This window comes from Mustela lutreola, chromosome 16 (genome assembly GCF_030435805.1).
Source record: "Mustela lutreola isolate mMusLut2 chromosome 16, mMusLut2.pri, whole genome shotgun sequence".
NCBI lineage: Eukaryota > Metazoa > Chordata > Mammalia > Carnivora > Mustelidae > Mustela > Mustela lutreola.
In genome coordinates, this window is record NC_081305.1 from 58,507,877 (window position 1) to 58,531,561 (window position 23,685).

Here is a 23,685-nt window from a genome sequence, read left to right on the forward strand (position 1 = left end):
AAAAAAAAGAGCTCTGTTTTTTCCCCGACAAAGGGCAAATTTTATGGCATGTGAATTATATCTCAATAAAAAATTAAATTAAAAAAAAAGAGAAGGAGCTATCACTGCCCACAACAGACCAGCTGGTTCCAGCCAGAGCTACTCAGTCTCTTCTGATTACCATGATCCACACTGACCTGCGGGAGGACAGGGTGTCCTCCCAGCTCCTTCCCAGGGCTCATTGTCTTGTAAATCCAGTCCTTCCTTGATCTGAGGCCTTCAGACCTTGCAGTCTTAACCCCTGACCCACTTCCCCCAGCCTCAGTGTCTGCAGAACCCTTCCTGAAGCCCCGGAGAGAAGCAGGGATTCCTGAGCCCAGCCCCGACCCTAATCCCACACCAACCCCAACTTTGCGTAGGCAAGTGATCCCTTGTCCCAGGCCTAACACTTGGTATGCTGTGCCTCCCTAAAACTTTAAAAAGAATCCTAATCCTGCATCTAACACCACCAATCCATTTGCAGCCACCCCACCCCCGCACCTGCCATATGCATCCCCAGTTTCCAGATTAGAGCTCCTTAGCTCTAATCCATCCATGTGTGTGCCTGGTTAATAAATCTTTAGTGAGCACCTACTATGTGCTAGGCATGTATCTCGGGATATAAAGATGAACAGGGCAAGCAAACTCTGCTTTGAATTCCCATTCCAGTGGGAGAGTCAGAAACTACAAGGAAGGAACGCCTGGGTGGCTCAGTCAGCGAAGCATCTGCCTTCAGATCGATCCCTGGACCCCTGGATTATGACCTGAACCAAACAGAAACTTAATGACTGAGCCATCCAGGCACTCTTAAATAAATAAAACCTTGAAAAAAAAAAAAAAAGAAAGAAAGAAAAAAAGGAAAAAAAAGAACTCTACAAGGGAGTCAGAGAAATCTTATCATTCAAATTGAGGAAGGTGACATAAAGAAATGGACAAATGAGAGCCAGTCCCTGGGGGAGAGAGGGGATGGGGGAGGTTATGGAGAAGGGCTTCTGCTGCTCAGGGAAAACCTCCTTTGAGGAACGGATGCTGGAGCTGAGGTCAGGATAATGTCGAAGGAGGGAGCCCTGCTGGACCCAGGGACCTGGGACCGGGCCTTTCAAGCAGAGAGGACAATTCCAAAGTCGTTTCCAGTGCCACCCACTTTCCGCTTCTAATCCCAACTTCTGGGCCAGCAGAACCTTTGTTCATGTCTCTTCTCCAGATCGAGGACCCCAGAGGAGAGTTCTGGGCCCGTGTCCAGCATTGGGTGTCTCCCCAGGGTGCCCAGGATGGTGTTGTCACCTTGGAAGGCGTGAAGAGCAGGCGGGGGGGGGGGGTGATTCCGGGGGAGGGGGGGCCGGACTGTGGCCTTGTCCTTCCCAGCCCAACCCCAGCTTGGCCTAAAAGGGCAGACAGATAAAGAGTCCTTCCCGCCCCTGGCCCCAGAGAGGGAGGGGTTTCCTGACAGGAAATTGACCTCCTCTAACCCCCCCCCCCCCCCCAGTTCCAAGCTCTCAGCATTTCTGGCTCATGTGTCCTCAGGGCAGGACCGCAGTAGCAAGGACAGAGGGACTGCACTGAGTAGGAGGTAAGTGTGCTGGAGGAGGGGGGCAGGACCCGCATGCCCACCCCGCCATCCGGCCCCCCTGGGTTTGGGCTAGACGGCAGCTGTGGGGGGAGAGGAGGTGAAAAGAGAATGTGGAGTCTGTCCTTAGGAGGGTGAGCGAGAGGGCAGGAGGCGCGGGGAGCAGGGAAGAATTTGGGGACCCTGGGGATCCACAGAAACTTCGAAGAAGCAGGGAGAGCTTGGACCATTAACAGAAACCGGAGCCATGGCTGGGTCTCATGCCCTCTGAGTTCAGGTGGGAAGACGGGCCAGAGAGGGCTGGGTGCTTTGCTCCATCCCCAGGAGATGGGGGCTTGGAGGTGGGAGAGAAGACAAGGCTGGGAAGGACAGGGAGCAAGAGAAGGGGTTCCGAAGGAAGATGTGCATGAACTTGAAAAGGCTGATGACAGGATTTTGGGGGGGCAAGGTCTGGAGGAGGGTGGTGTGGTTGGGGTCCAGTGCGGACACAACGTGTGAGGACTGTTCTCTGATACAGACTTGGGGACTGGAGGTGCTGAGTTCTGCAAATGGGTCAGGCTGCCTATGGAGGGTTTAGGGCTTTGGGGAAAGGCTGGCAGCAGAGGAGGAGAGGGAATGGGGAGGGGGAGGGGAGGAGCCGGAGCCCAGAGAGGGAAGCTGGTGGCCAAGACATCCTGTGGGAGGTCGGGAGGCTGGGGGCTTGAGGGATGCCTCGGAAGTGAGTCAGGGGCCGGGCACCAGGAGGCAGATGAGGGGGCTGGAGGGGGCAGGATGTCGGAGCCCGTCTGCAGAGGCGGGTGTTGGATCCAGGAAGGGGATAGACGAGGGGGCCGCTTCTCAGAAGGTGCTGCAGTGGGGTCTGATGGGGTCTGAGGATGTTGAGGATGGTTGGGGGTATGGGATCCAGTCCAGAGATGGATGTAGCAGCCAGTGGGGGAGTGGAAAAACCCCGTTTGGGTAATGTTGAATTCTGTCAGAGAGAAGTTGGAGCCCCCTATTTTGAGGGGAAGGTGGGTTTTGGGGAGGATGAGAGAGGCAGTGCTGGGGGACAATGAAGCCATTTGTGGGATGAAGCACAGAGAAGCCTGTTTGGAGAATGAAAGAGAAAACGGCGTGTGGTGTGTGTGTGTGTGTGTGTGTGTGTGCGCGCGCGCGCACATGCGTGTGTGTATGGGGGTGCTAGCATCGATTGACCACAGCCCTGGGGGCTCCAGGCAAGGGTTGCCATGGTGACTGCCTCTCTGGGGGACAGGGGACTATGGAGACTGGAGAGAGGCTTGAGGAACAACAGCTGAGGTCTAGAGGCTGAAGTCAGGGAGGAAAGAAGGGGGTCTTCACCCGGAAAGGAGATGCTCTTGCTCACAGCCCTGCCCACTCAGGGCCCCCTTCCAGATGCTCCACGAACCACGCACATTCCCGCCCAATCCCGACCCTATCCCTCATCTGCTCAGAGCCTGTCCCAGTTCAAAACAACCTGCATGTCTGGTGCCGGTGATAGGACAACGTGTGAACAGCCAAGAGCCAATGCGGCTTTGCTGTCGCCCAGCAGTGGAACAGTACGCAACACTTCAGGGACATCAACTAGAGCCACAGAGCGAGGCATGGCTCCATGTCACACGGCATGTGGCATGTGAGCCAAAAACCAGCTCTCAGACAGCAAGTTGCTGGATATGCATGGTGTGATTGCATTTAGAGAGAGTCGGAGACCACTGGAAACAAAACATTGTTTCTGGCTACAAACACTATGCCAAGGCATAGAGTGAAAGTCGGCTTGGATGGGGATTAACATTCCGGATGGTGCTTTCCTTGGGAGAGGGCTAGATAATTCAGGGGCGGGGGGGGGGGGAGTGGGGGGGGGGTTTGGTGCATCTGTAATGCTTGATTCTTTAAAAAAAAAAAAAAAAAAAAAGTCAACCTGAACCAAATAGGGCAAATGTTTGCATTAGATGCTGCTAGGATTGGAGGCACAGGGGTGTTTGTTTTCTAAATTTTTCTGGATTTCTGAACATTTAAACTATTTCATCACTTTAAAAAGTGCCCTTCCGTGGCTCCCCAGTGTCCTTGGGAAATAGCCCAAGTTCCTCCTCATGGCCCTTCGAGGCCTTGCATGGCCTGGTCTTAACTGATCTCTCCAGCTTGACTCCTCCTCACCCACAAGGAATGAGGTCCTTCCCTCCTTCATTTCCTGTTTAGCACCCATTCATTTCCTGAGCGCCAGCCCTGGGAGCTAGGGACACAGCAGTGACGGAGACAGCCTGACCCTGTCCTCTCAAGGCTTCACAGTCCGGTCTCGGGGACACAGACTCATCCCCAGACAGTGACGACTCAGGTTGGACAGGGCTGGGATGGAAGAAATCCTGAGGGGGCTGACTTGACTCAGCCTGGGCATCAGGGAGGGCTTCCTGGAGAAGGGGGCTTTGGAGCTGTGTCCTAAAGCGGGGAGAACAGGTTTCCTTGTAGAAGGATCTACACAAATGCTGACACCTGGAGGAGCCCGGAGCAAGGAGGAGGAGAATGCGGGAGAGCACTGGTGAGGGCACAGCTGGCAGGTGAGGGCAGCTGAATTTTGCCCCACAGGCACTGGGGAGCCATGCAAAGTGAAGAGAAGGAAAGGGAGCAGGTTTATGCTTTAACAAGGACCTCAAAGGTGGGCTGAGGCGGGGCAGAACAGGAGCCGGGAGACCAGGGAGGAAGTGGGGAAGCCAGAGGGCAGAGGGTGCTTGGACTGGGGCAAGGGACCATGGAGAGGGTTGGAGAGGAGGGACTTAGGAGGTGGGATGAGCAGATCTTGGGAGACTTCAAGCCCCAAGAGGGAAGAACTTGTGCCTTGGCCACCACTGTTTCTCCACTGCCTTCACCCGGCGAATACCTAGTAATTTTCTTTTTTTGGCAGGGGGAAGGGTAGTAAAATATGCATAATATAAAATTCACCATATGAACCACTTTAAAGAATACAATTCAGGGGCACCTGGTGCATTCACAATATTGTCAACTACTGTGTACCTCCGGAACTTTTTCGCTTGTGAAAAGGAAACCTGTACCCATTAAGCAGTCACTCCCCAGCCCCCCTCCCCCAGCCCCTGGCTCCCACTCATGCTCATCTCCTTTCTAGCTCTACAGATTTGCCTGTTCTGGACATTTCCCAGGAAGGTTTTCTTCAAGGAGTGAACAGGGTGGGGTAGAGTGGACAGGGGTGCTGGTGGGACAGGGGAGACGAGGCGGGTGCCCATGTGTGTGGCTGGCCGTCTGGGGAGATGGTGGAGGCTGAGTCCCTAGGCAGCCTGTGCCCTTCGTGGGCTGTGCCAGTTTGGGAAAGACGCTTCCCCTCTCCAAGTCTATTTCCTCATGGGGTGGGTGGGTCCACAAAGATGATGAAGCCTCCGGGCAGGGAAAGGGTCTGAATGCCAGTGCTTGGGGTAGGGGGGAAAGAACCCCAGCCCCAGAATCAATAGGTCTGGGTCCAAATGCTGAGTCACTGAGCCACTGTGGGACCTTGGGTGTCATCTGCAGAACGGGCATCATAATAGCACCAACCTCATGGGATCGGCAAGTGCTCGGACCAGGCTCCGCACCCAGAGGCAGGATTACCAATCACCAACACCCCACCACTGCCGTCAATCCCACTGAGGGTCTGTTATGTTTTCCCCAGGTCCCCGCCTGTCAAAATGCCCATCCTGAAGAATCTAGGGGTGGCCGACACTAAGGTGCCCCGGGCGGGGACCCTGCCCCTGAGGTCCTCTCGGAACCCCTTTGAGGAAGTTCCAGGATTGGAAGAAGAGGAGGTTGGGGAGCTGGGGACCCTACCCAATGGAACATCTTGTCGCCGCCGCGCCACCCTGGAGAAGCTGGCTGGCCTAGCCCCCTTCCGGCTGGGCTGGACCCCTGGCCGGCGGGCAGGTAGCCCCGGAGATGGGCAGCCCCGCTCCTTCCTGGGCCGCGTGCTGACACCAGGGATACGCAGGAGCTCGGCAGACTTTGGTCTCCTGGCCAGGCTTCAGGGGACCCGAGCCCAGGGCGACGAGGAGGCGGCGGGGGAGGCTGCCCGGAGACTGGCCTTCCTGAGACTGGGACGCGGACCCAAGCCCCGTCGTGCGTCCCTGGCTGAGAGGGTGGTGCCCGCCGGCGAGGCGGCCCCTGAGCCCCCGCCCAAGGTCCCCGAGCCCCCAAAGATGAAGGAGCCTCTGTCAGGTGAGTCGGGAGCCCCTGCTCAGACCTGGCCTCCACCTGTGACCCTATCTCCATTCACTTCTCCAACTTCTGCCCACCCCCAAGTAGGATACCAGTTCGCCCCCTGCAGTCCCCAGCCCCATCACCGAGCCAGGCTCCAGCTCTGTCTCCACACCCACCCCCAATCCATCCCACTCACTACCCACCACCGGCTTCGACCTCACCCCCATGTCCTGTGATAAGCGAATCACCAACTTTGGTCCCATCCCCTCCCAATCCCTTCCAAATTTAACCTCCAGGCCATCTCCAACCTTGACCTTCTGCCCCTCCCTAACCTCCATACCATACCCCCCCACTTCCCATCCCCAGCCCCAACCCTAGCCTCAGACCCCCACGCCCACCTCAGTCTCCTCCTTCACCCCCAATCTCTTCTCCTTCTCTGTCCCACTCTGAATCCTAACCCTAACTCCATCCCAGTCCCAAACCTCAGCCTCCACCTTCAACTTCATCCCTACCTCAACTCATCTCCAAGCTTCATCTCAAACTCACCACCATGCCTAGTGCCTACCTTCCACCACATCTGCCGACTGCGTCCCCCAAGGCCCGTGTTCGGGTTCCCAGGGCCGCCGCATTAAGCAAGTCCCACAAACCAGGTGGCTGAAACTGTCGAGATCTAGTTTCTCAGTTCCGGGGGCTAGAAGTCGGAAATCAAGGTGTTGCGTTGGGTCCACACACACTCAGAAACTCAAAGGAGAGCCCTTCTTCCTCTTCCTGCACCTAACGCTCTGCCAGCTAACCTGGGGGTTCCCTGGCTTGTGATCACCCCACTCCCGTTCCTTCGTCGACAGGGGGCCTTCTCGCTGTGACCTCACAGCATCTCTCCTCTGTGTGTATCTGTCTCTGTGTCCAAATCTCCCCTTTGTAAAAGAACACCCGTCACACTGGCTTGGAGGCCACCCCATGACCTCATTTTAACTTGATCACCTCTATAAAGAACTTGTCTCTAGATAAGGTCCCCATTCGGAGGTACGGGGTGGGGGATCAGGACTTCACACCTCTTTTTTCTTCGTTGGGGAGGCACGTGGTTCAACTCAAGACATCACCCCTGTTTGTACCCCCAGTGTCTTCTTCAATGCCCTTTTGGTTTCCACCCCACACTTATTCCAACCCCGTCAGCTATCTCCACCTTGGGACACATCCTCGTGCTTACCCCAACCCATCCCTTTGTCCAAACACCATCTTTAACCATCTCTGTGCCCGACGCCAGGACAACTGCCTGCCCGCCGGGCTGTTGCTGTCCCGCCTACAGCTGCAACAGGGTCCCCGATTTAGTCTCCCACCCAACGCCCAGCCTCGGCCCATCTCAGCACCCACCTTCAGCCCAACCCCAAGCTGGCCTCCCCCTTCATTCTTAATCCCATTTCCACCCCAACCTGGAGTCCCCATCCAAACCTCCCATTCCCAACCTCCACCCACGTTCTTGGTCCCAATTCAAGCCCAAATTTCATCTTCAAACTCATATCCATCTCCACCTTCTTTTCCTGCTCAATGATCATATAAACCCACCCTTGTCTCCACACCCCCTCAAACCCCAGATGTCATTCGCAACTCCTTTCCTGTCCCCTCTGTAGATGTCACCCCAACCTCACCCTCATCCCTTCCCTCAGTCCCATCTCGATCCCATCTCAGAGGCCCCCAACCCTAGCTCCGCCCCCACCTTCATTCGCCCCCATCCTCACTCCCAGGCAAGCAGCCTCAGCACTGGGGACCTCAGGAGAGCCCTTTCTGTGCACCCTCTAGGTCCTGGCAAGAGGCTATTTCAGCCCGGGCTCCCTGGGGCCTGGGAGGGCACTTCAGGGAGGTGACGAGGGGGTGACTGGAGCCCCCGCCTTCTGGAAACGGATGGGCAGAAATAGCGCTGGCCAGGAAACAGTTTTTCTGCCAGGGAGGAAGTGGAGGGGGGTGGAGGTGTTGGGGGTAACCCTGGGCCACCGGGGCCCTCCCTTTGCCTTCGCTCAAAGGCCTCCCAACCCCATGGGGCTGGCTTTTGGGGAAGTCTCAGGTCACCCCCACAGCTGTCCCATCCCCCAGAAGACCCCATCACTGGTCTTGCTAACCTCTCCCCACCTCCAAGCCTCCACTCTGCCCTTCTCATGCACTGCTTCTCTCCACCCTCTCCCCCTACCTGGCTCGGACTCTTCCCCCCAGCCCTCCCATTGCCCAGACCCCTTCCTCTAGGTCTGATGCCCTTTTCCTGTCCTTGCCCCTCAAATATCCTGACCCCTTCCTATATCATAAGCTACTCACCAACACCCTCTGCCCCCCCCGCCTTCTGCCTCAATCCCTACCCCCAACTGGCCAGACCTCTCCCCGTCCTCCTCCCCCTCCCATTCTCTTCTTAGTCTCCGGATGCTACTCTGGTCCTTTGACCCCCTTCCCTTATCCAGACACCTATCCCAGCGCCCACCCTCCTCTGTCCATCCCTAACCATCTCCCGTCCTCTCCCGCAGGTCCTGGCCCTCTCCCTCCTTCCTCCCTCAACCTGCCCCCCCCCTCCCTCTCCCGACCCCCTTCCCTCAACTCGTTCTCCTGGAACGTCGCAGGACTCCCTTCTAGGCCCATCAGGTCATCTCCCCCTCCCCACACCCCCCCCTCCCCCAGCCTGCCGGCCCGCTTCCCTCCCCCTGACCTCCGGTTCTGCCCCCACAGTGCTGGAGATCCTGAGCCTGATTCAGCAGCGCGAGCTCGCGCGGGCCGACGAGCACATCTTGGAGCTGGAGGCCGAGGAGCTGGCGTCGTCGGGGGGCAGCGGCGCGCCCGGGCCGCCCGGGCCCGAGGGCACGGGCGGGGGCCGCCGGGCGCGGGACGTGGCGCTGCTGTACGAGGCCCTGCAGCGCGAGCTCTGGGCGCTGGTGCGCGAGACGCTGGCGGGCCCCGGGCCGGGCGCGGGCGCCGGGGCGGGCGCCGTGGCGCAGCTGGGCCAGGTGCTGCTGCAGGAGGAGGCGGCCGACGGGCGCCGGGGGCCCGGGGCAGCCCGCAAGCTGCGCGCCCGCTGGGCGGAGGCGGTGGGGCGCGCGGCGCGGGAGCGCCTGGAGGCGGCGGCACCCGGGGCGCCGGGGGGCCTGGCGGGGCAGCTGGAGGCGCTGCGGGCGCGGCTGCTGGAGGACATGGGCGTGGTGCGGGGCCGCCTGGCGCCCGCCTACCCCGCCGGCCTGGGCGCCTTCGGCGTCTACCTGCGCGGCTACCACGGCGCGCTGGCCGAGTGGCTCGGGGCCGCCGCCCGCCGGAGGCTGCCGCTGACCGACCGCTACGCGCTGCTGCACTGGCACAACCAGGTGTACCCCAGGTGAGGCTGGGCCGGCCACCCCAGGGTCGCCCAGAACCCCCCCCCCCGCCCCCCTAACACACACTCCCTCAGCCCTGGCCTCTTCACTTGCCAAAGACCTTGGAACTGCTGACTCTTCCGTCCTATAGAATCCTAAAACCGTTGACCCTCCTGGTCCGCGGCAGGGGTGACATGGACAATCTGCGCCTCCGAGCGCTGTCCACCCTCCCAGTGCTAGAACCTTAGCGACATAGGGCCTTCCGGTTCTAAAACCTCCGCACCCTGTAGTCTGAGAGCCTTAGTCCCGCGGACCTCAGCCTCAACCCCACTTCCGCCCTTGGACTTGTAGCCCCGCGCCCCCCGCTTCCAGTCCTAGAATTGGGGCACTGGTGATCCTTCCAGATCTAGAACCTTTGCATGGTGGACACTTACACCCCTAGAACCTTAGCACTGTGGACCTTTCCTGTCTTAGAACTCAGTATCATTGCACTCCTGTATCCTTTAACACAGGGATCCTTCCAGTCCTCTGCACCGAAACATTGACAATCCGCTCATCTGGGCGCTGTCCACCCTTCCCCCCTAGAACCTTAGCGATATCAGTTCTTCTACTTCTAAAACCTCCACACATCCAGTCCAAGGAGCTCAGCATCCCAACACTCCCACCCTTGGAATCATAGCGTTGGTCACCTTTCCAGTCCTAGAATCTAAGCATCGTGGATTCTTCTTCTAGAAGGCTTGCATTGCATTGTTATCTTTCCATTCTTAAAATCTTAGCACCATGGACACTTCCAGCCCTACAACCTTCACATCACTGACAGACTCCCAGAATCTTATCAACATTGACCATTGACCCCTCCAGTATTAGAACCTTAACACCTCCCAGTCTTCCAGACTTGGACTCTATTAACACCAGTGGCCCATTCAGTTCTAGAAGCTCAGTGCTTCGACCCCTCCAGGCCTAGAACCTTCCCATCATTGACATATATGCTATTAGAATCCCAGTACCATTCACCCTTCTGGTCTTATAATTTAGCACTGTTGATGGTTCTCAACCTAGAATGTTCGTACCATTAAACCTTCCAGTCCTAGTACTTTAACACCACTGATTCTTAAATACTAAAACCTTAGCACCAGCATTCCTAAAATCTTGGCATAGTTGACCCTCAGAATTCTAGAACCCTTACATGGCTCTCTCTCTCTTTAGATCCTAGGGCATTAGCCCTGTTGATTCTTCCAGTCTTAGAACTCAAGCGTTGACACTTTCAATCCTAGAACCTTAGCACCAATGAGACTTCAAATCCTAAAGCTTGGCCCCACCCCCTCTTTAGAGCCTAGAACTTTGACACTGTGGATCCTTCCAGTGTTAGGACTGGAACGCTCCTGGTCCCTTGAATTCTGTAACCTTAACACTTAGAACCTCAGCACCTTTGATGTTCCCAGTCCTAGAATCTTCAAACTGTGGAGGCTTTTTGGATCCTAAAACCTACCCATTTTTGTGGGTAGGGCATGGAATATGATTAGCCATGACTGGGTCACCTACGCAGTCCGGCGAAAGGGGAGCTGGTCACACCCAAGCCACATGTCGGCAAGCGAGTGGGATGGGTGGTTCCTCAAAGTCATCCTGTTGTCACTGGAAGAATGGGAAAGCAACCGCTAGTGACATTGACTTCCTAGATCCCTGCTGGGAATATGTGTTAAGGACACTCTCACACCATCTATGAGAGAGGGAGGCAGGACAGGGAGTCTGGAGAGCTTCCTGGAATGGGAGGGTGGGAGTAGGAAGATAATGTTTCTGTCTGAGAAGATGCCATGGGCCAAAGCTTGGGGTGTGTATGGGTGATGGTGGGGGGGCTAGGGAGAGGGATGGTACCACACAGGTTGGGTGTGCTGAGGAGTGAGGAGTGTGGCCTGGACCGGGGAGACCTCCAAGGCCGGGTGAGGTGCTGGAGACAAGGAGTGAAGGTGGGAGGGAACTTCTGTCTGGTGAAGCTGATCATGGCTGAGATCTCGCGTACCAGACCATCGAGCTTGGACTTGACCCCTGCAAGTCTTGCCCAGACACCATTCATCAGGGAGCTGACTCAGAGAACTGGAGCCAGGGGAGCAACCATTCCCAAGACTTCCTTTGAGGGATGAGCAAAGCCGGTCCCTAGAGAGGAAGGGAGTGGCCCAGGGTCACAAGCACACTGAGTGTGGAGGGGTTCAGTTGCCCAGATCCCCCTCTCACAGACCTCCCTGTCTCTTGTCCCCCACTCCCAGAGAGGTCCTAGGGCTCGTGGACTTGGTAGCCCTAGAGAATGGGGAGCTGGGGCCCCTTCTGTCTCCCGGCACCCTGCGGGGCTTGGAGGACGAATGCGTCACAGACGTTAAGGTACTGGGGGATTTCGGAGCAGGAGGCACTCTGCAGGGAGGGAAGGGTTGTACTGGGGTTGGGGGCCCCTCCTCTCCTCCTTTCCCTACTCCCATTTCCCTTTTCCCTTTGTGGATTCTGAGTTCTGCCCCAAAGACACTGAAAGGTAAGCCCACACGGATCACTTCCGTCTCAGCTTCAGCTCTGTTCACCCAAACACCCAGCCAGGCATAATAGAGCAGCAATAAAGTATCGACACATTGAGATACTTCAAATCTTAGAGGAAGCGTCAGTCACAGAAGCTCGGCTCACAGTCCCAAAGACCCCCAGAAGGAGAGCATAAGCGCGATCTCTGCACCCAGCCAGGGCAGAGAGTCAGCCTGGTTAATAACCAGTCAGCAGAATGATCCGGCCAAAAACACCCAGCCTGGCCACCTATTTGCCAGTCCTGCCTCAGCCAAAGGAGTCCGAACCTTTGTAACCTGCGAGCCTAGAATCTTAGACTCTGACATAACTACATTCTCAGATTCTCTGAAGGGAACAGGGAACATGGGACCAGAGAATCAGAGATGCATAAACCTTAGAATCCCAGACCAGAATCTGACTCTTGAACAAATTGTTTTGCAGAAGCTGGGGAGCAGAGCCTTAGGGACCATCAAATAATAAGAGAATAGACCCTCAGACTCTCTGGCTATCAGATGAAGGAAGCTTAAAACCCTATACTTTTTTTTTTTTAAATTTAAGATTTTATTTATTTATTTGAGAGAGAGAGAGAGGGTGAACAAGAGAGAGAGGGCAGAGGGAGAGCAGGCTCTCCGCTGAGCAGGGAGCCCTATGCAGGGATCCCAGGATCACAACCTGAGCCGAAGGCAGCCGTTTAACTGAAGGAGCCACCCAGGTGCCCCAAAACTATGGACTCTTAATATCAAGCTCCAAATCAGGGGGTAGGGATGCAAAGGGCTGGGGAGGTTTTCTGGTCCAACCTCCCTCCTCAGCCTAATTTTTGCAAGCTCACAAATAGAACTGAGATATGCTTGGGGCTAAGGTGTGGGGACCTTGGGGCGGGGGAGGAAAAGAGGGAGAGGCTCCCAGGTGCCCCTGACTCCTGCCTGTCCCCCCACCTTCCCACTGCAGGCTCAGACACGAGCAGCCCTGCTTCGGGTGCTGCAGGAGAATGAGGAGCACTGGGGGAACAGGGAGGACCGGCCCAGCAGCTTGGCGCAGGATGTGTGCGAGGTAGGGGGTGGGGAAGAGGAAGGAGAATCAGTGGGAACAGTGCCCCCCGTGGGAAAGCAGGACCTCCCCCCTCCTCACCCCTTCTCCTCACCATGGACCACACAGCTGCTAGAGGAGCACACGGAGCGAGCGCCCCGCATCAGCCAGGAGTTTGGGGAGCGGATGGCCCACTGCTGCCTGGGGGGGCTGGCAGAATTCCTGCAGAGGTACCGAGGGCCCCGGTGGGGGGGGGCGGTGCCGGGGTGCAAGGCTGGTGGGGGTGGCATCAGTACCCAGGATCCAACAGAGAGAGGAGATATGAAAGAGAACCAAGTCAGGACTGGCAGGGGCGCATCAGGAAGGATCCCAGGCTTTGCCGGGCTGAGTGCCCAGCAAGAGACCCTCCTCCAGCAGTGCTCCATCTGTCATGCCCTCCCCTTCTCTGTCACCAGCTTCCAGCAGCGGGTGGAACGATTCCACGAAAATCCGGGAGTTCGTGAGCTGCTACCTGACACTTACATCAGCAGGACCATCTCCCTGGTCAATTGCGGGCCCCCACTGAGGTGAGAGCGCCCAGCGTGTGTGTGCAATAGGGCAGAGGGTCAGTGGTCATGACCAGCTGAACCGGGGTGCCCAGTTCCTAGGCAGGGATCCCAGAGCTGGTCCAGAGCGACAGGCACATGGGACCTTGGAAGCATAAAACCCTAGGGAGTCCTGGAAAGAACCTCAGCATCACAGAGCCCTAGAATTATGGAGTGATCAGAACACTGGAGTGTTCTAATTATAGGAACCCAGAAGCCAGACTCAAACACTCTAGGAATTACAGATTTTTTTTTTTGCCTTTTTATCTTATTCTCCTTTTTTATTAACTTATTTTTCGTGCATTTGAGAAATCGGTAATGCATTTCCATGGTTCAAAATTGGAGCTACAATAGGGCATACAGTGCAAAGCCTCCCTCCTACACGCTCCCCACCGTCCTTATTGCTAGGGTCTGCCATATCTTTGCTGGGGTTTTTGATATATTTACCTGTAAATATGTGTAAGTAAGTGTATGCATACATTTGCATACTTCATGCATATGCATATCTGTGTACATTCATATACATATTTTATATTTCATATGCACATTCCATATATATACACAGGTAAATATATATATATTTTTTAAAGATTTTATTTATTTATTTGACACAGAGAGATCACAAGTAGGCAGAGAGGCAGGCAGGCAGAGAGAGAGAGAGAGAGGAGGAAGCAGGCTCACTGCCGAGCAGAGAGCCCGATGTGGGACTCGATCCCAGGTCTCTGAGATCATGACCTGAGCCGAAGGCAGCGGCCTAACCCACTGAGCCACCCAGGCGCCCCTACACAGGTAAATATATTTCACTGTGTGCATACATAGTGTTCCTTTTCCTTTAAAAAAGAACTCCACAAATGGCAGACTACTGAACACATTTTTGTGCCTTTTCCCTTAACAGGCTGGAGACTTTCCCGTTAGCATGTGGAGTTCCCACATTTATTTCCTTGTAAAACCTGAACTGTGCTCCACTGTTTACATACAGCACATATCTACTGTCCCCAGTGAATGGACAGTCGGTTTCACCCTTTGGCAGAGGAAAAACCTGTCTCACTTGTCAATTCCCAAAAACGTGGGGACTCTCAGGGACCCATACCCAGAAGGGGGCCCGCTGGGATCTTGGAAAGAAAATGCCAAATTGCCCTCAGACCAGCTTACTGTCCTTTCAGGGATGGAGGATTATCATTAAGAGAAATGAGAAGGTGGGCGCCTGGGTGGCTCAGTGGGTTAAGCCGCTGCCTTCAGCTCAGGTCATGATCTCAGGGTCCTGAGATCCAACCCCACATCGGGCTCTCTGCTCAGCCGGGAGCCTGCTTCCTCCTCTCTCTTTGCCTGCCTCTCTGCCTACTTGTGATCTCTTTCTCTGTGTCAAATAAATAAATAAAATCTTTTTTTAAAAAAAGAGAGAGAGAGAAATGGGAAGCGTAGGGTTTTAGAATTAGAAACATTTCGATGGGGCACCTGGGTGGCTCAGTGGGTTAAGCCTCTGTCTTCAGCTCAGGTCATGATCTCAGGGTCCTGGATCGAGCCCCACATCCGGCTCTCTGCTCAGCAGGGAACCTGCTTCTCCCTCTCTATCTGCCTGCCTCTCTGCCTACTTCTGCCTACTTGTGATTTCTCTCTCTGTCAAATAAGTTAATTTTTAAAAAATTTCAAAAAAGAGAAATGTTTCGAATCCCATTCCGTGGGGCTTCCACACACCTCCCCCAGCCTCCCAGACATACCCTGCTGTTGCTTAGCCTCCAGACTCTCCCCAGAGCCCCTGACTTCCCCCAGCTCCCCCATCTGACCTGTCACCCCTATGCCAACGAAATAGAGTCCATTGAAGCCAGAAGAGGGGTCCAGGCAGTTGAGCTGAATATTGGCAGTCCCTGACTTTTGGCTCCTCTGATCCCCACAGGGCTCTGGCAGAGCGCCTGGCCCGGGTGGGGCCCCCCGAAAGTGAGCCGGCCCGGGAAGCAGCAGCCAGCGCGCTGGACCGTGTGACCCGACTCTGCCACCGAGTCCTGGCTGACCTGCTGTTCCAGGAGCTGCAGGTGAGTGAGGCAGGGCGCTGGTGGGATGGAGTGGGGGTGCTAGGACGGGGGCACCCCGCCAACCTGCAGTTCATTTTAGGCTATGACTCAGTGTTCAGGAAGCAGGCAGGGGGGCAGGGGGGCAGAGGGTGATGGCCTATTTGGGTTATTTGGGGGGGCAAAGGGGGGTACAGGAAGGAAGAGACGGGAGGATATGGTCAAGGGGAGGATGGAGAGCCACCAGCAGAAGGGGCCTTGGGGACTGGGTGGAGCCCCTCCCCACTGAGGCCCCCCAGATCCCTGCCCAGCCTCTCTAGACCGGGAGCCCTATTTACCTCCGGCTCCTGCATGTGCCCAGAGGAAGCTAGGGTCTGGTGGGAGGTGGGTGAGCGAGTTCAGGGAGGGAGGGGGGAGTACCTGGGAATGAGACAGGATTGTGTGTGTGCTTGTTGTAATGCACGCTCAACCCACATGTCGTACATCTCATCTCACTCAGAACAAGAGCCAAAGTCCTTGCGGGTGGGGGGGGGGGGCTCAAGTCCCTGGACGGTCTGACCCTTCCCTCCCTGACCTCACCTCCTCCCACCTGCCTCCTCACTTACCCCTCCCTGTTCCTTCACGCGACAGACCCAGTCCAGCACCTCTGCACTCGCTCATCTCTCAGTTTGGGCCCCTCTTCCCCCTCCCCCCTGTAGCCACATAGCTCCCCCTTTCCCCTCTTTCAAGCCTTGACTCAGATCAGACCTCCTCAGACCGTCCAGAGAGGAGACTCCCTTCCGCCCTCCCTGCTGTGTTTTTCTCCAAGCACTTAGGGCCACCTGCACTCTGCATTGGCCTTTGCTTTTTTTTTTTTCTTTTCCCTCCTCCCCCAACCAGCTCCTCCCACCGGAATGTTAGCTTCTCAAGGGCAGGGTTTGTTGGAATGTTTCTAAAATAACTTTTTATTATGGAAAATTTCAAACATACACCAAAGTAGGCAGAATGACAGAATGGCCTCTTGGCAGAGGAGCTCCAGCCAGTTATCCATGCCTGGCCAATCTGGTTTCACCTTTCCTCCACCCCCCACAGCACCCCCCCCACCCCCAGATCCCCTACATCCTGCCGTCATCCATCAACACTTCAGCCTGCATCTCCAAAAGATAAGAAGTCCTTTTTAAAATGAACATAACCACAGTGCCGCGTTCATACCTAACACAAGGAACATACTTCCTTAGGGTCAGCAAATAAATATATCATATAAAAAGTATGTTACATATATATGTTATAATATATATATTTGATATATGTATATGATATATTAATATCATTATATATAATGTATATATTAATCTACATTAATAGCAAATACCAGGTGAGTATTTATAGTCCCCTGACCTGCTCACGATGATCAAATGCTTGGAGTTTTGTTTGTCTTATTCTGTGCTGTGTTCCCCAAGCGTTCTTCTCCATGTGTCTCCAGCCACCCACCCATGGCTGACCCATATATAGGGCTCAGAGTGTTTGTTGAATGACTACATGGGTAGGTGTGTGTGTGAACGTGAGCAAGCGGGTGGGGGGGATTATGGGGATTCTGGGCAGTGGGTACAGTCTTTGTTCCCAGCCTGGCTGGGCTGCTTCCAAATAGGGGGACCTGGGGCAAGTTACTCCTTGGGGAGTCCTGTCCTCTTGGGGTTTCTGTTTGCTCATCTGGAGAATGGGCACGGGAATTCCAGGCTTCTTGGGGGTGGCTGTGAGGAAGCAATGGGGTCGTGGCTATAGAGTGCTTAGCTTGGTCCTGGACCATGGGTACTGGCTGTTTTCTTCCTAAAAATACAGGGTTTGTAGCAAGAGCGACACTCCCTGAGCCAGGCTCTGCAGCCAGAGCATTGGTTCATTTAATTCACCTGCTTTTCTACGAAAGGCCCCATCCTGGGAGGTTCTGACAGCCGGGTTAACTGGGTTACCATGGGAATGGGAGAGCAGGAAGTGGGTGCGAGGTGGGATAGGACTTGCTTCAGACCCCATGGACTCCGAGCCGAGCCGGATATCCCCAGCACCTCACCTTCCCCAGGGTCCACCTAGACCACAGCGTCTTCCCCTACTGCCCCCAGATCCACCTCAGGGACAGACCCACTGCCTGTCCCAGCTCTTGGACCATGTCCAAGTGCTTCCCTTCTCTCCCCCCCACAGAAATCCTAAAAAATCTATTATCTGGGTTGTTCTCTCCCTCCTCACCCGTTACTCACTTCTTTCTCCCTTTTGTCTCCTTCCAGTCCCCCCCCCACCACCAATTTCTGCCTCAGCCCTGCCCCTTCGGAGCATCAAGATCTCCCTAATGTATAAGCCTCCCCTCTCTGTCTGTTCCCAACCTGCAGTGGCTCCCCAGTGCCCTCAGGAGGAAGCCGGGGCTCCTTACAGCCCTGTGTGCTCCAGCCCCACCTGCCAGCTTAGCCCCATCTCCCTGTCCCCTGTTCTAGCTTCAGGCATCTGTGAAACCGAGCAGCTATACAGGACCCCTTCTTGGAAGAGCCCGAGCTTGGTGTGCCACCATGCCCTTGCTGTCTTGAAGTTATTAGTAATTTTGAATAAGGGCCTTCTGTTTTCATTTTGCACTGGGACCCTCAAATTATATAAATGGTCTTGCCAGCCACACTGACCCTCTTTCTGATCCTCTAACCTGAAAACCCATCTGACATCCCAGCAGTCTTCACACTGGCTCTTCCCGCTGATGGAGCCACTCCCTCGCACAGCCGACACCTGGCTAACTACCACCGTCCTCTGGGATCAGCTCTGGTGTCCCCTCCTCCAGGAAGCCCTCCTTGACTCAGCGTTGACTCAGGCACCCGCTCTGGGCTTCCTAAACTCCTGGATTCCCTCGTCCAGGCCCTGACCGCTCTGGGTCCATCTTTAGGGGATGGTCTGTTTCCCTTCCCAGACCGCGCCCCGGAAGGGCACAGCACAGCCCTGCAAGTCCAGCTCTCCTCTGTGGAGCTGCTAAGTGGAGAAAGAGGGTGGAAGGGAGGAGAGCTAAAACCATCCCCCCCATACTATCCCCCCCAGCCCTACTTCAACAAGCTGATGCGCAGGAAGTGGCTGAACAGCCCGGAGGCCCTGGATGGCATCGTGGGCACGCTGGGCGCTCAGGCCCTGGCACTGCGCAGGATGCAGGACGAGCCCTACCAGGTGTGCGGGTTTGTGGTGGGGCGGGGGGGAGGGCTGGGCGTGAGAGTGGGGAGCCCGGGCGCTCCGCAGGGGGAGACCCCTTCGAGGCACCGAGCAGCTAGCTCTCTCCGGGTGCGATAGGCGGCGCTCTGCGCGGGGTCTGCCGGGAGGCAGGTGCGCGGGTGCTGGGGCCTAGGGTACGGCTAGCACAGAGCCGGGCCCCCTGGGAGGTAGAACTCCCGAGACTGGGGAGAGGGCTGGGACGGGGCATCCTTTGGGAGTCGGCAGGGTGTGTCGGCGAGCCGGTTAGGGGGCAGAGGAAGGTACCATCCAGCAGGACAGTGGTCACCCGTTGGAAGTCGGGAGGGCTGGTGTGGGGGGGAAGGCCTGGGGACGACGAGGGGGCGCGGCTCCCTGGGGGCAGGGGAGGTTTCCCGCGCGGTGCCCGGGGTGGGCGCACGGAGGGAGGCGAGCCGGGAGGGCGTCACCAGCGGGTAACCAGACCTCGCGTCTCCCTCGGTCCGCAGGCGCTGGTGGCCGAGCTGCACCGGCGCGCGCTGGTGGAGTACGTGCGGCCCCTGCTCCGCGGGCGCTTGCGCTGCCGCTCGGCGCGGACCCGCAGCCGCGTGGCCGGGAGGCTCCGGGAGGACGCGGCGCAGCTGCAGCGGCTGTTCCGGCGGCTGGTCAGTGCGGCCCGGGGGCGGGGGGCTCCGAAACCACGCTAAACCTGGGCTCGCGAGAACCCCCGGGCCCGAGAGTTGGGGCGGGGGCTTAGAAAAAGGCCTTACACCCAACTTTCAGTCCCCAGTGACACTTTGATCCTGGCCCTGCACACCTAAAACTTGGCTTGCTCCGGAGGGAGAGCTGGCCCCCCCCCCCCCCCGGGCGCAAACCGGCATTGTGTCCCCTGTGCTCTGGGGCTGGGGATTCCGTCAGTTCGGTCCTGCTAAGTGCTTAGGACCCTACCTGGCGCGGAGCTCGCACTCCCTAAAACAGGGGCTGTTCTGAGCACACAGAGATGCTAAACACCAACAGAAACTCAAGATTCTGGCGTTTCCGATTCAAGAATTTAAAACGACCCACTCTTATTTGCACCCAGTTGTAATCAGCAGGACCGGAAGCGCTTCCTTCATCCGCATTTCCAGGACTTTCTAGTCTGCAGTACTTGGAATCGCGGGGGGGGGGGGGTGGAATCGCGGGGCGGGGGTGCGTCATTTTATGGAGAAGGCAGGGAGGGAGACCTCTCACACAAGGAACCCAGTTACCCCTAAGGGTCACCTTTTGAATACGACCACTAGGTTTGGAGAGATGTCCCGAGCCCCCTGTGATCCGCAAAACTGGGAATAGATACGTTTAGACTGGATTTGCCTCCACATTTCCATAGCTTCCAGGTCCTTCCAAACCTCTGATCACAGCTTGTCCTCTGCCTGGCTTTACGGAGAGAACAGAGGCCAGGAGGGGTGCGGTTTATGTGAAGGGGGACCTGGGGCCAGAGTGTGAGTCTGGGGCCTTCCCCTGTAGGAGTCCCAGGCCTCGTGGCTGGACGCCGTGGTGCCCCATTTGGCCGAAGTCCTGCAGCTGGAAGACACGCCCAGCATCCAGGTGGAGGTGGGGGTGCTGGTCCGGGACTACCCAGACATCAGGTGAGAGACCCCCACCCCCCACCGCGCCGGCCTGGCCCCTTGTTGCCCGCGCCGCCGCCAGGCCGAGGACTCCCGGCTTTGGCATCCGTCCTGGCGTTTCCTGCTCTTGGGCGAGGGAGGGAGGCGGCGAGCGTGTCTGACGGCCGTTTCCTGCTGCAACCGGGCCATTATTAATACTATTTCCCTCCTTCTCCTGCCGCCGCCGCCACCAGGGCTCGCAAACAAACAGGCAGTCACAGGAAGCCCAGGGCAGGGGGGCGCAGGGCCGCCGGCGGCAGGAAGGGCCGGCCCAGCCAGGGAGCCACGGGGGACACGGGGACACGCACAGGCAAGCGGGGCGCACACGCACTGGGACAGCGGCAGGCGCCGCTCAGATCCTGGTGGACCATATCCTCTCCCTGGGACCCTCCCCTCGCGGAGCCTCTCCCAGGGGGGATAATAGCACTCTTCTCCCAGGATTGCTGGGGGACTTCTCCATCCTCAGTCAACACCAGCATTGCCTGCATTATCCACCCGGACAGCAGGACCAAGACCAATGCTGGTTTCTTGAGTCCTTCTGTTGGACCTAAGGAAGTTATTTTAGAAAATAATATGCAAGTAAAAGGCGGCACTGTTCCAAGTGCTTAGCATCCTCTGAGACAGGCGGGAATTAAGCAGATTACCCCAAATGCCACAGCTGGCCAGTGGCCAAGCTGGGACTTGAGCCCCGGTGGTAGGCTGGCTCCAGCTGATTGCACCCACCTGATCACTGCCTCCACCCCCACCTCCCCCACCCCCCTCCAAGGCAGATAGTGGTGACAGTCCTGTAGGACTCCTCAAGCTGGAGGACACTGTGCTTTTGCAGAGACAAAACCCCACTCCGCCAGGGAGTGAGGCCCCAGCGGGGTTTAGGCTTCTGGGTTGAGGAGATGAGGATTCTGGAAGCGAAGCCAGATGGACAGTTCTGGCTCTGGGCTGTGGGGCTCTTTGTCCTTGGGGAGTCACAAAGCCCTGAAGTCTTTGGAGGTGGTGGGAGTCCCAGCCTTTCTCCTGGATTGGGGTTTCTGACTTGGAATCTGCACTTGAACGCAAAGCTCAGTCTGAAAGCTCTTAAGCTTCTGGAATGGCTCCAAAGCCTGCTTTGGAGCCTGTCTGAGCCGGAAGGCTCTTGAGCCCCATTTTTGGATGAGTACATTTTGGAGCCGAGGTGATTCCAAACCAGGGATGTGGGGACATGAAGAGCCTGAGCTGCGTTTGAAGGAGGGTAGTGAGGGCCCCGGGGCTCTTTCTGAAATGGAAGTTCTGGAAATGACTGTTGGGTTCAGGCTCTTGAGTCAAAATGTGGCTGAGGGTCCTGGGGTGCTGGACCCACGATCTGTTGTGGAGATGGGGGTGAAGGGAAGGCTCGGCTGTGTCAGATTTAAGGGCAAGGGTTGGAAAACAGAGTTTTGAGACAGACTTTCTGTTTGAGGTGACACCCCCGCCCCCCCAAGGTTAATTGGAGTTCTGGAGTGGAACTTTGGTTGAGCACGATTCTGGGGATGGCGTGGGAGGGTGACATGCGTGTCCCACGGGAACGAAGGTGCTGTCATGGATGGGCTCTGGGTTGAGAGAGTTGAGGTCGGGTTTGGATACGGGCTCTGGAACTGCTGTGGTGGAGAAGCTTCCAGACCTGGCCTGGGAAGTGGGGAGAGGGGAGAGGAAGGTTCGATGGAAATGTGGGCGAGCCTTCCTGCACAGCGTCTGAGCGGCGATGGGTGGCTGTTGGAGGTGCGAGTGAAGATGAAGTGGGGGGTGTTGCTGACTCCAGAGCTTAAGCAGGTGTGAAGGGGCCAGAAGGAAGCCCAGAAGCTGTGTGCGCGGAGTCGGGGCTGCAGACCGAAGGCTAACCGGGAGCTAAGACCAGGTGCTTAGGAAGCCACCTGTGCTGGGTGTAGAGGAGCCGGTTCTGGAGCCAGTAATGAGTGGAAGGATTTGGAAATGTCTGGTTAGCGACGCTCTGGGGGCTGTGCTGCTAGGAGGAGGGTCTGGGAGGACTAGAAATGGGGAGGGACTAGGGGTTGGGATAGGGGAAGGTGGGGGGGGAGGGGCTGCTGGTATGGGGAAAGGAGCCGGAAGGGGGCTTTAAAGGGGCTCCAGAGCTAAGGCAGGCTCTGGGACAGATGGGGGCCTGATGAGGTTCACAGGGGGGCTGTGTGCATCTGGCACGGAGAACCCCATGCACCTGTCCCTTCCTCTCTCCCCCCAGGCGGAAGCACGTGGCAGCCCTCCTGGACATCCGGGGCTTGCACAACACAGCAGCCCGCCAGGAGATCCTGGCCGTGGCCCGGGACCTGGAACTGTCTGAGGGGGGAGCCCTGTCACCCCCTCGGGACCGTGCCTTCTTCTCAGACATCTCCGTGCCCCGCCCACCTTTCTGCCTCGGCCTCCCTCTCTTCCTGGGCCGCCTTCCCCTCTCCCGGGTGGCCAGGCCTGGTTTGGCCTGTCTGCCCCGACTTGGGCCTCTGTCTCCATCACGGCCCCCTACCCAACGCTGAGACTCTCCCAGCCCTCCACCTCAGTGCCCCCCATCTTTGCTGCTGACAAACTGTCCTCCAGTACGGGCTCCCTCTTGACTCCCTGCCTGGGACCACAGACTGCCCCACTCCCGCCCCGGTGTGGGGGGAATGGAAAGGTCCTCAGAGGTCTTGGCCACCCCTAAATCCCCCAGATAGAAGAGAAACAGGCCGGAGGGAGCAAGGACTTTCCCAAGGCCACGAAGCTCGTTCCCAGCACCAGCTCCCGGCCCAGTGTGCGGTGGCAGGCGTTTTGGAAGGCTCTACAGAAGTATCCCAGGCCCCCCCCTTTCCCCTCACCTCAAGGTCTGGCCCCGGCCCAACATATTAAGGAATGTACGATACTTAGAATAAAGAGGTTTCTATTTAACACAAGGAAGGGCTGAGTCCCCAGTGTGTGGGGGAGGAAGGACCGGGGGCAGGGCCCAGGGCCAAGGGCTTCTCACACGCCCGAGGCTGGGCTGGGGTCCAACTCCTGGGCAGGGCAGTGGAGGCTGAGGGAGGCCCCGCGGGCCAGAAGCGGGCAAGTTCATCCCCTTTACCCTCCGAGGCCCCCAGGCGCGGGACTCCCAGGCAGGCCCTCAGCCACGCTCGGCCAGGGCCCCACACTTTGTCAATCCCGAAGTGCCTCTCCCTGGTTTCTGGGCTTGGTGGTTCCTCCTTGGCACACCACACCCCTCCATCCATCCTTAGCCGGGAAGCTGTGTCAAGAGAGGAAGGAGGTTGGGGGCAGGGCCGGCGGCATCCAGGGCGCCCTCCTGGGTTGATGCAGGAAAATCTCAGGGTGGGAAAAATTCCAGCCTCTCACCCACAGCCCCGCCGGATTCTGGTCCCCACGGAGACCTTGAGGTCACCTCCCCGATGACCCCTACCCCTCCGGCCTGGTTGGACAGCCTATGATGGATGCTTCCTGGGGGGGTATGTGCGTGCGCGTGTGTGTATGTGTGTGTTTCCCTGAGAAGTGGGAAGGAGGAGGCAGCCAGCGGTCAGCTCTGGGACTGGGGTTGCAACCTCACCCACATGTGAACTTAGGAAGGTGGGGACTCCGGACACTTGGAGCCTCTGGGCTGTGTGACCTTGGGCAGGAAGCTGCCCCTCTCTGGGGAAGCTCTTAACCTCTCTTTCTCCAGGGCCA

General features: G+C 57.2%; 1 protein-coding gene across 1 annotated transcript; it reads left to right on the plus strand.

The window, feature by feature from the left end:
* Positions 1 to 1,521: 1,521 nt before the first annotated feature.
* EXOC3L2 (exocyst complex component 3 like 2) lies at positions 1,522 to 22,925 on the plus strand. The gene is made up of 12 exons (XM_059152859.1): positions 1,522 to 1,588; positions 5,235 to 5,773; positions 8,462 to 9,098; positions 11,337 to 11,448; positions 12,562 to 12,663; positions 12,769 to 12,869; positions 13,095 to 13,205; positions 15,118 to 15,253; positions 18,272 to 18,394; positions 18,901 to 19,056; positions 19,895 to 20,016; positions 22,244 to 22,925. Exons 2-12 carry the CDS (start codon positions 5,251 to 5,253, stop codon positions 22,530 to 22,532), a joined length of 2,412 nt encoding a protein of 803 aa, XP_059008842.1. The 5' UTR covers positions 1,522 to 1,588; positions 5,235 to 5,250; the 3' UTR covers positions 22,533 to 22,925.
* Positions 22,926 to 23,685: the final 760 nt, after the last annotated feature.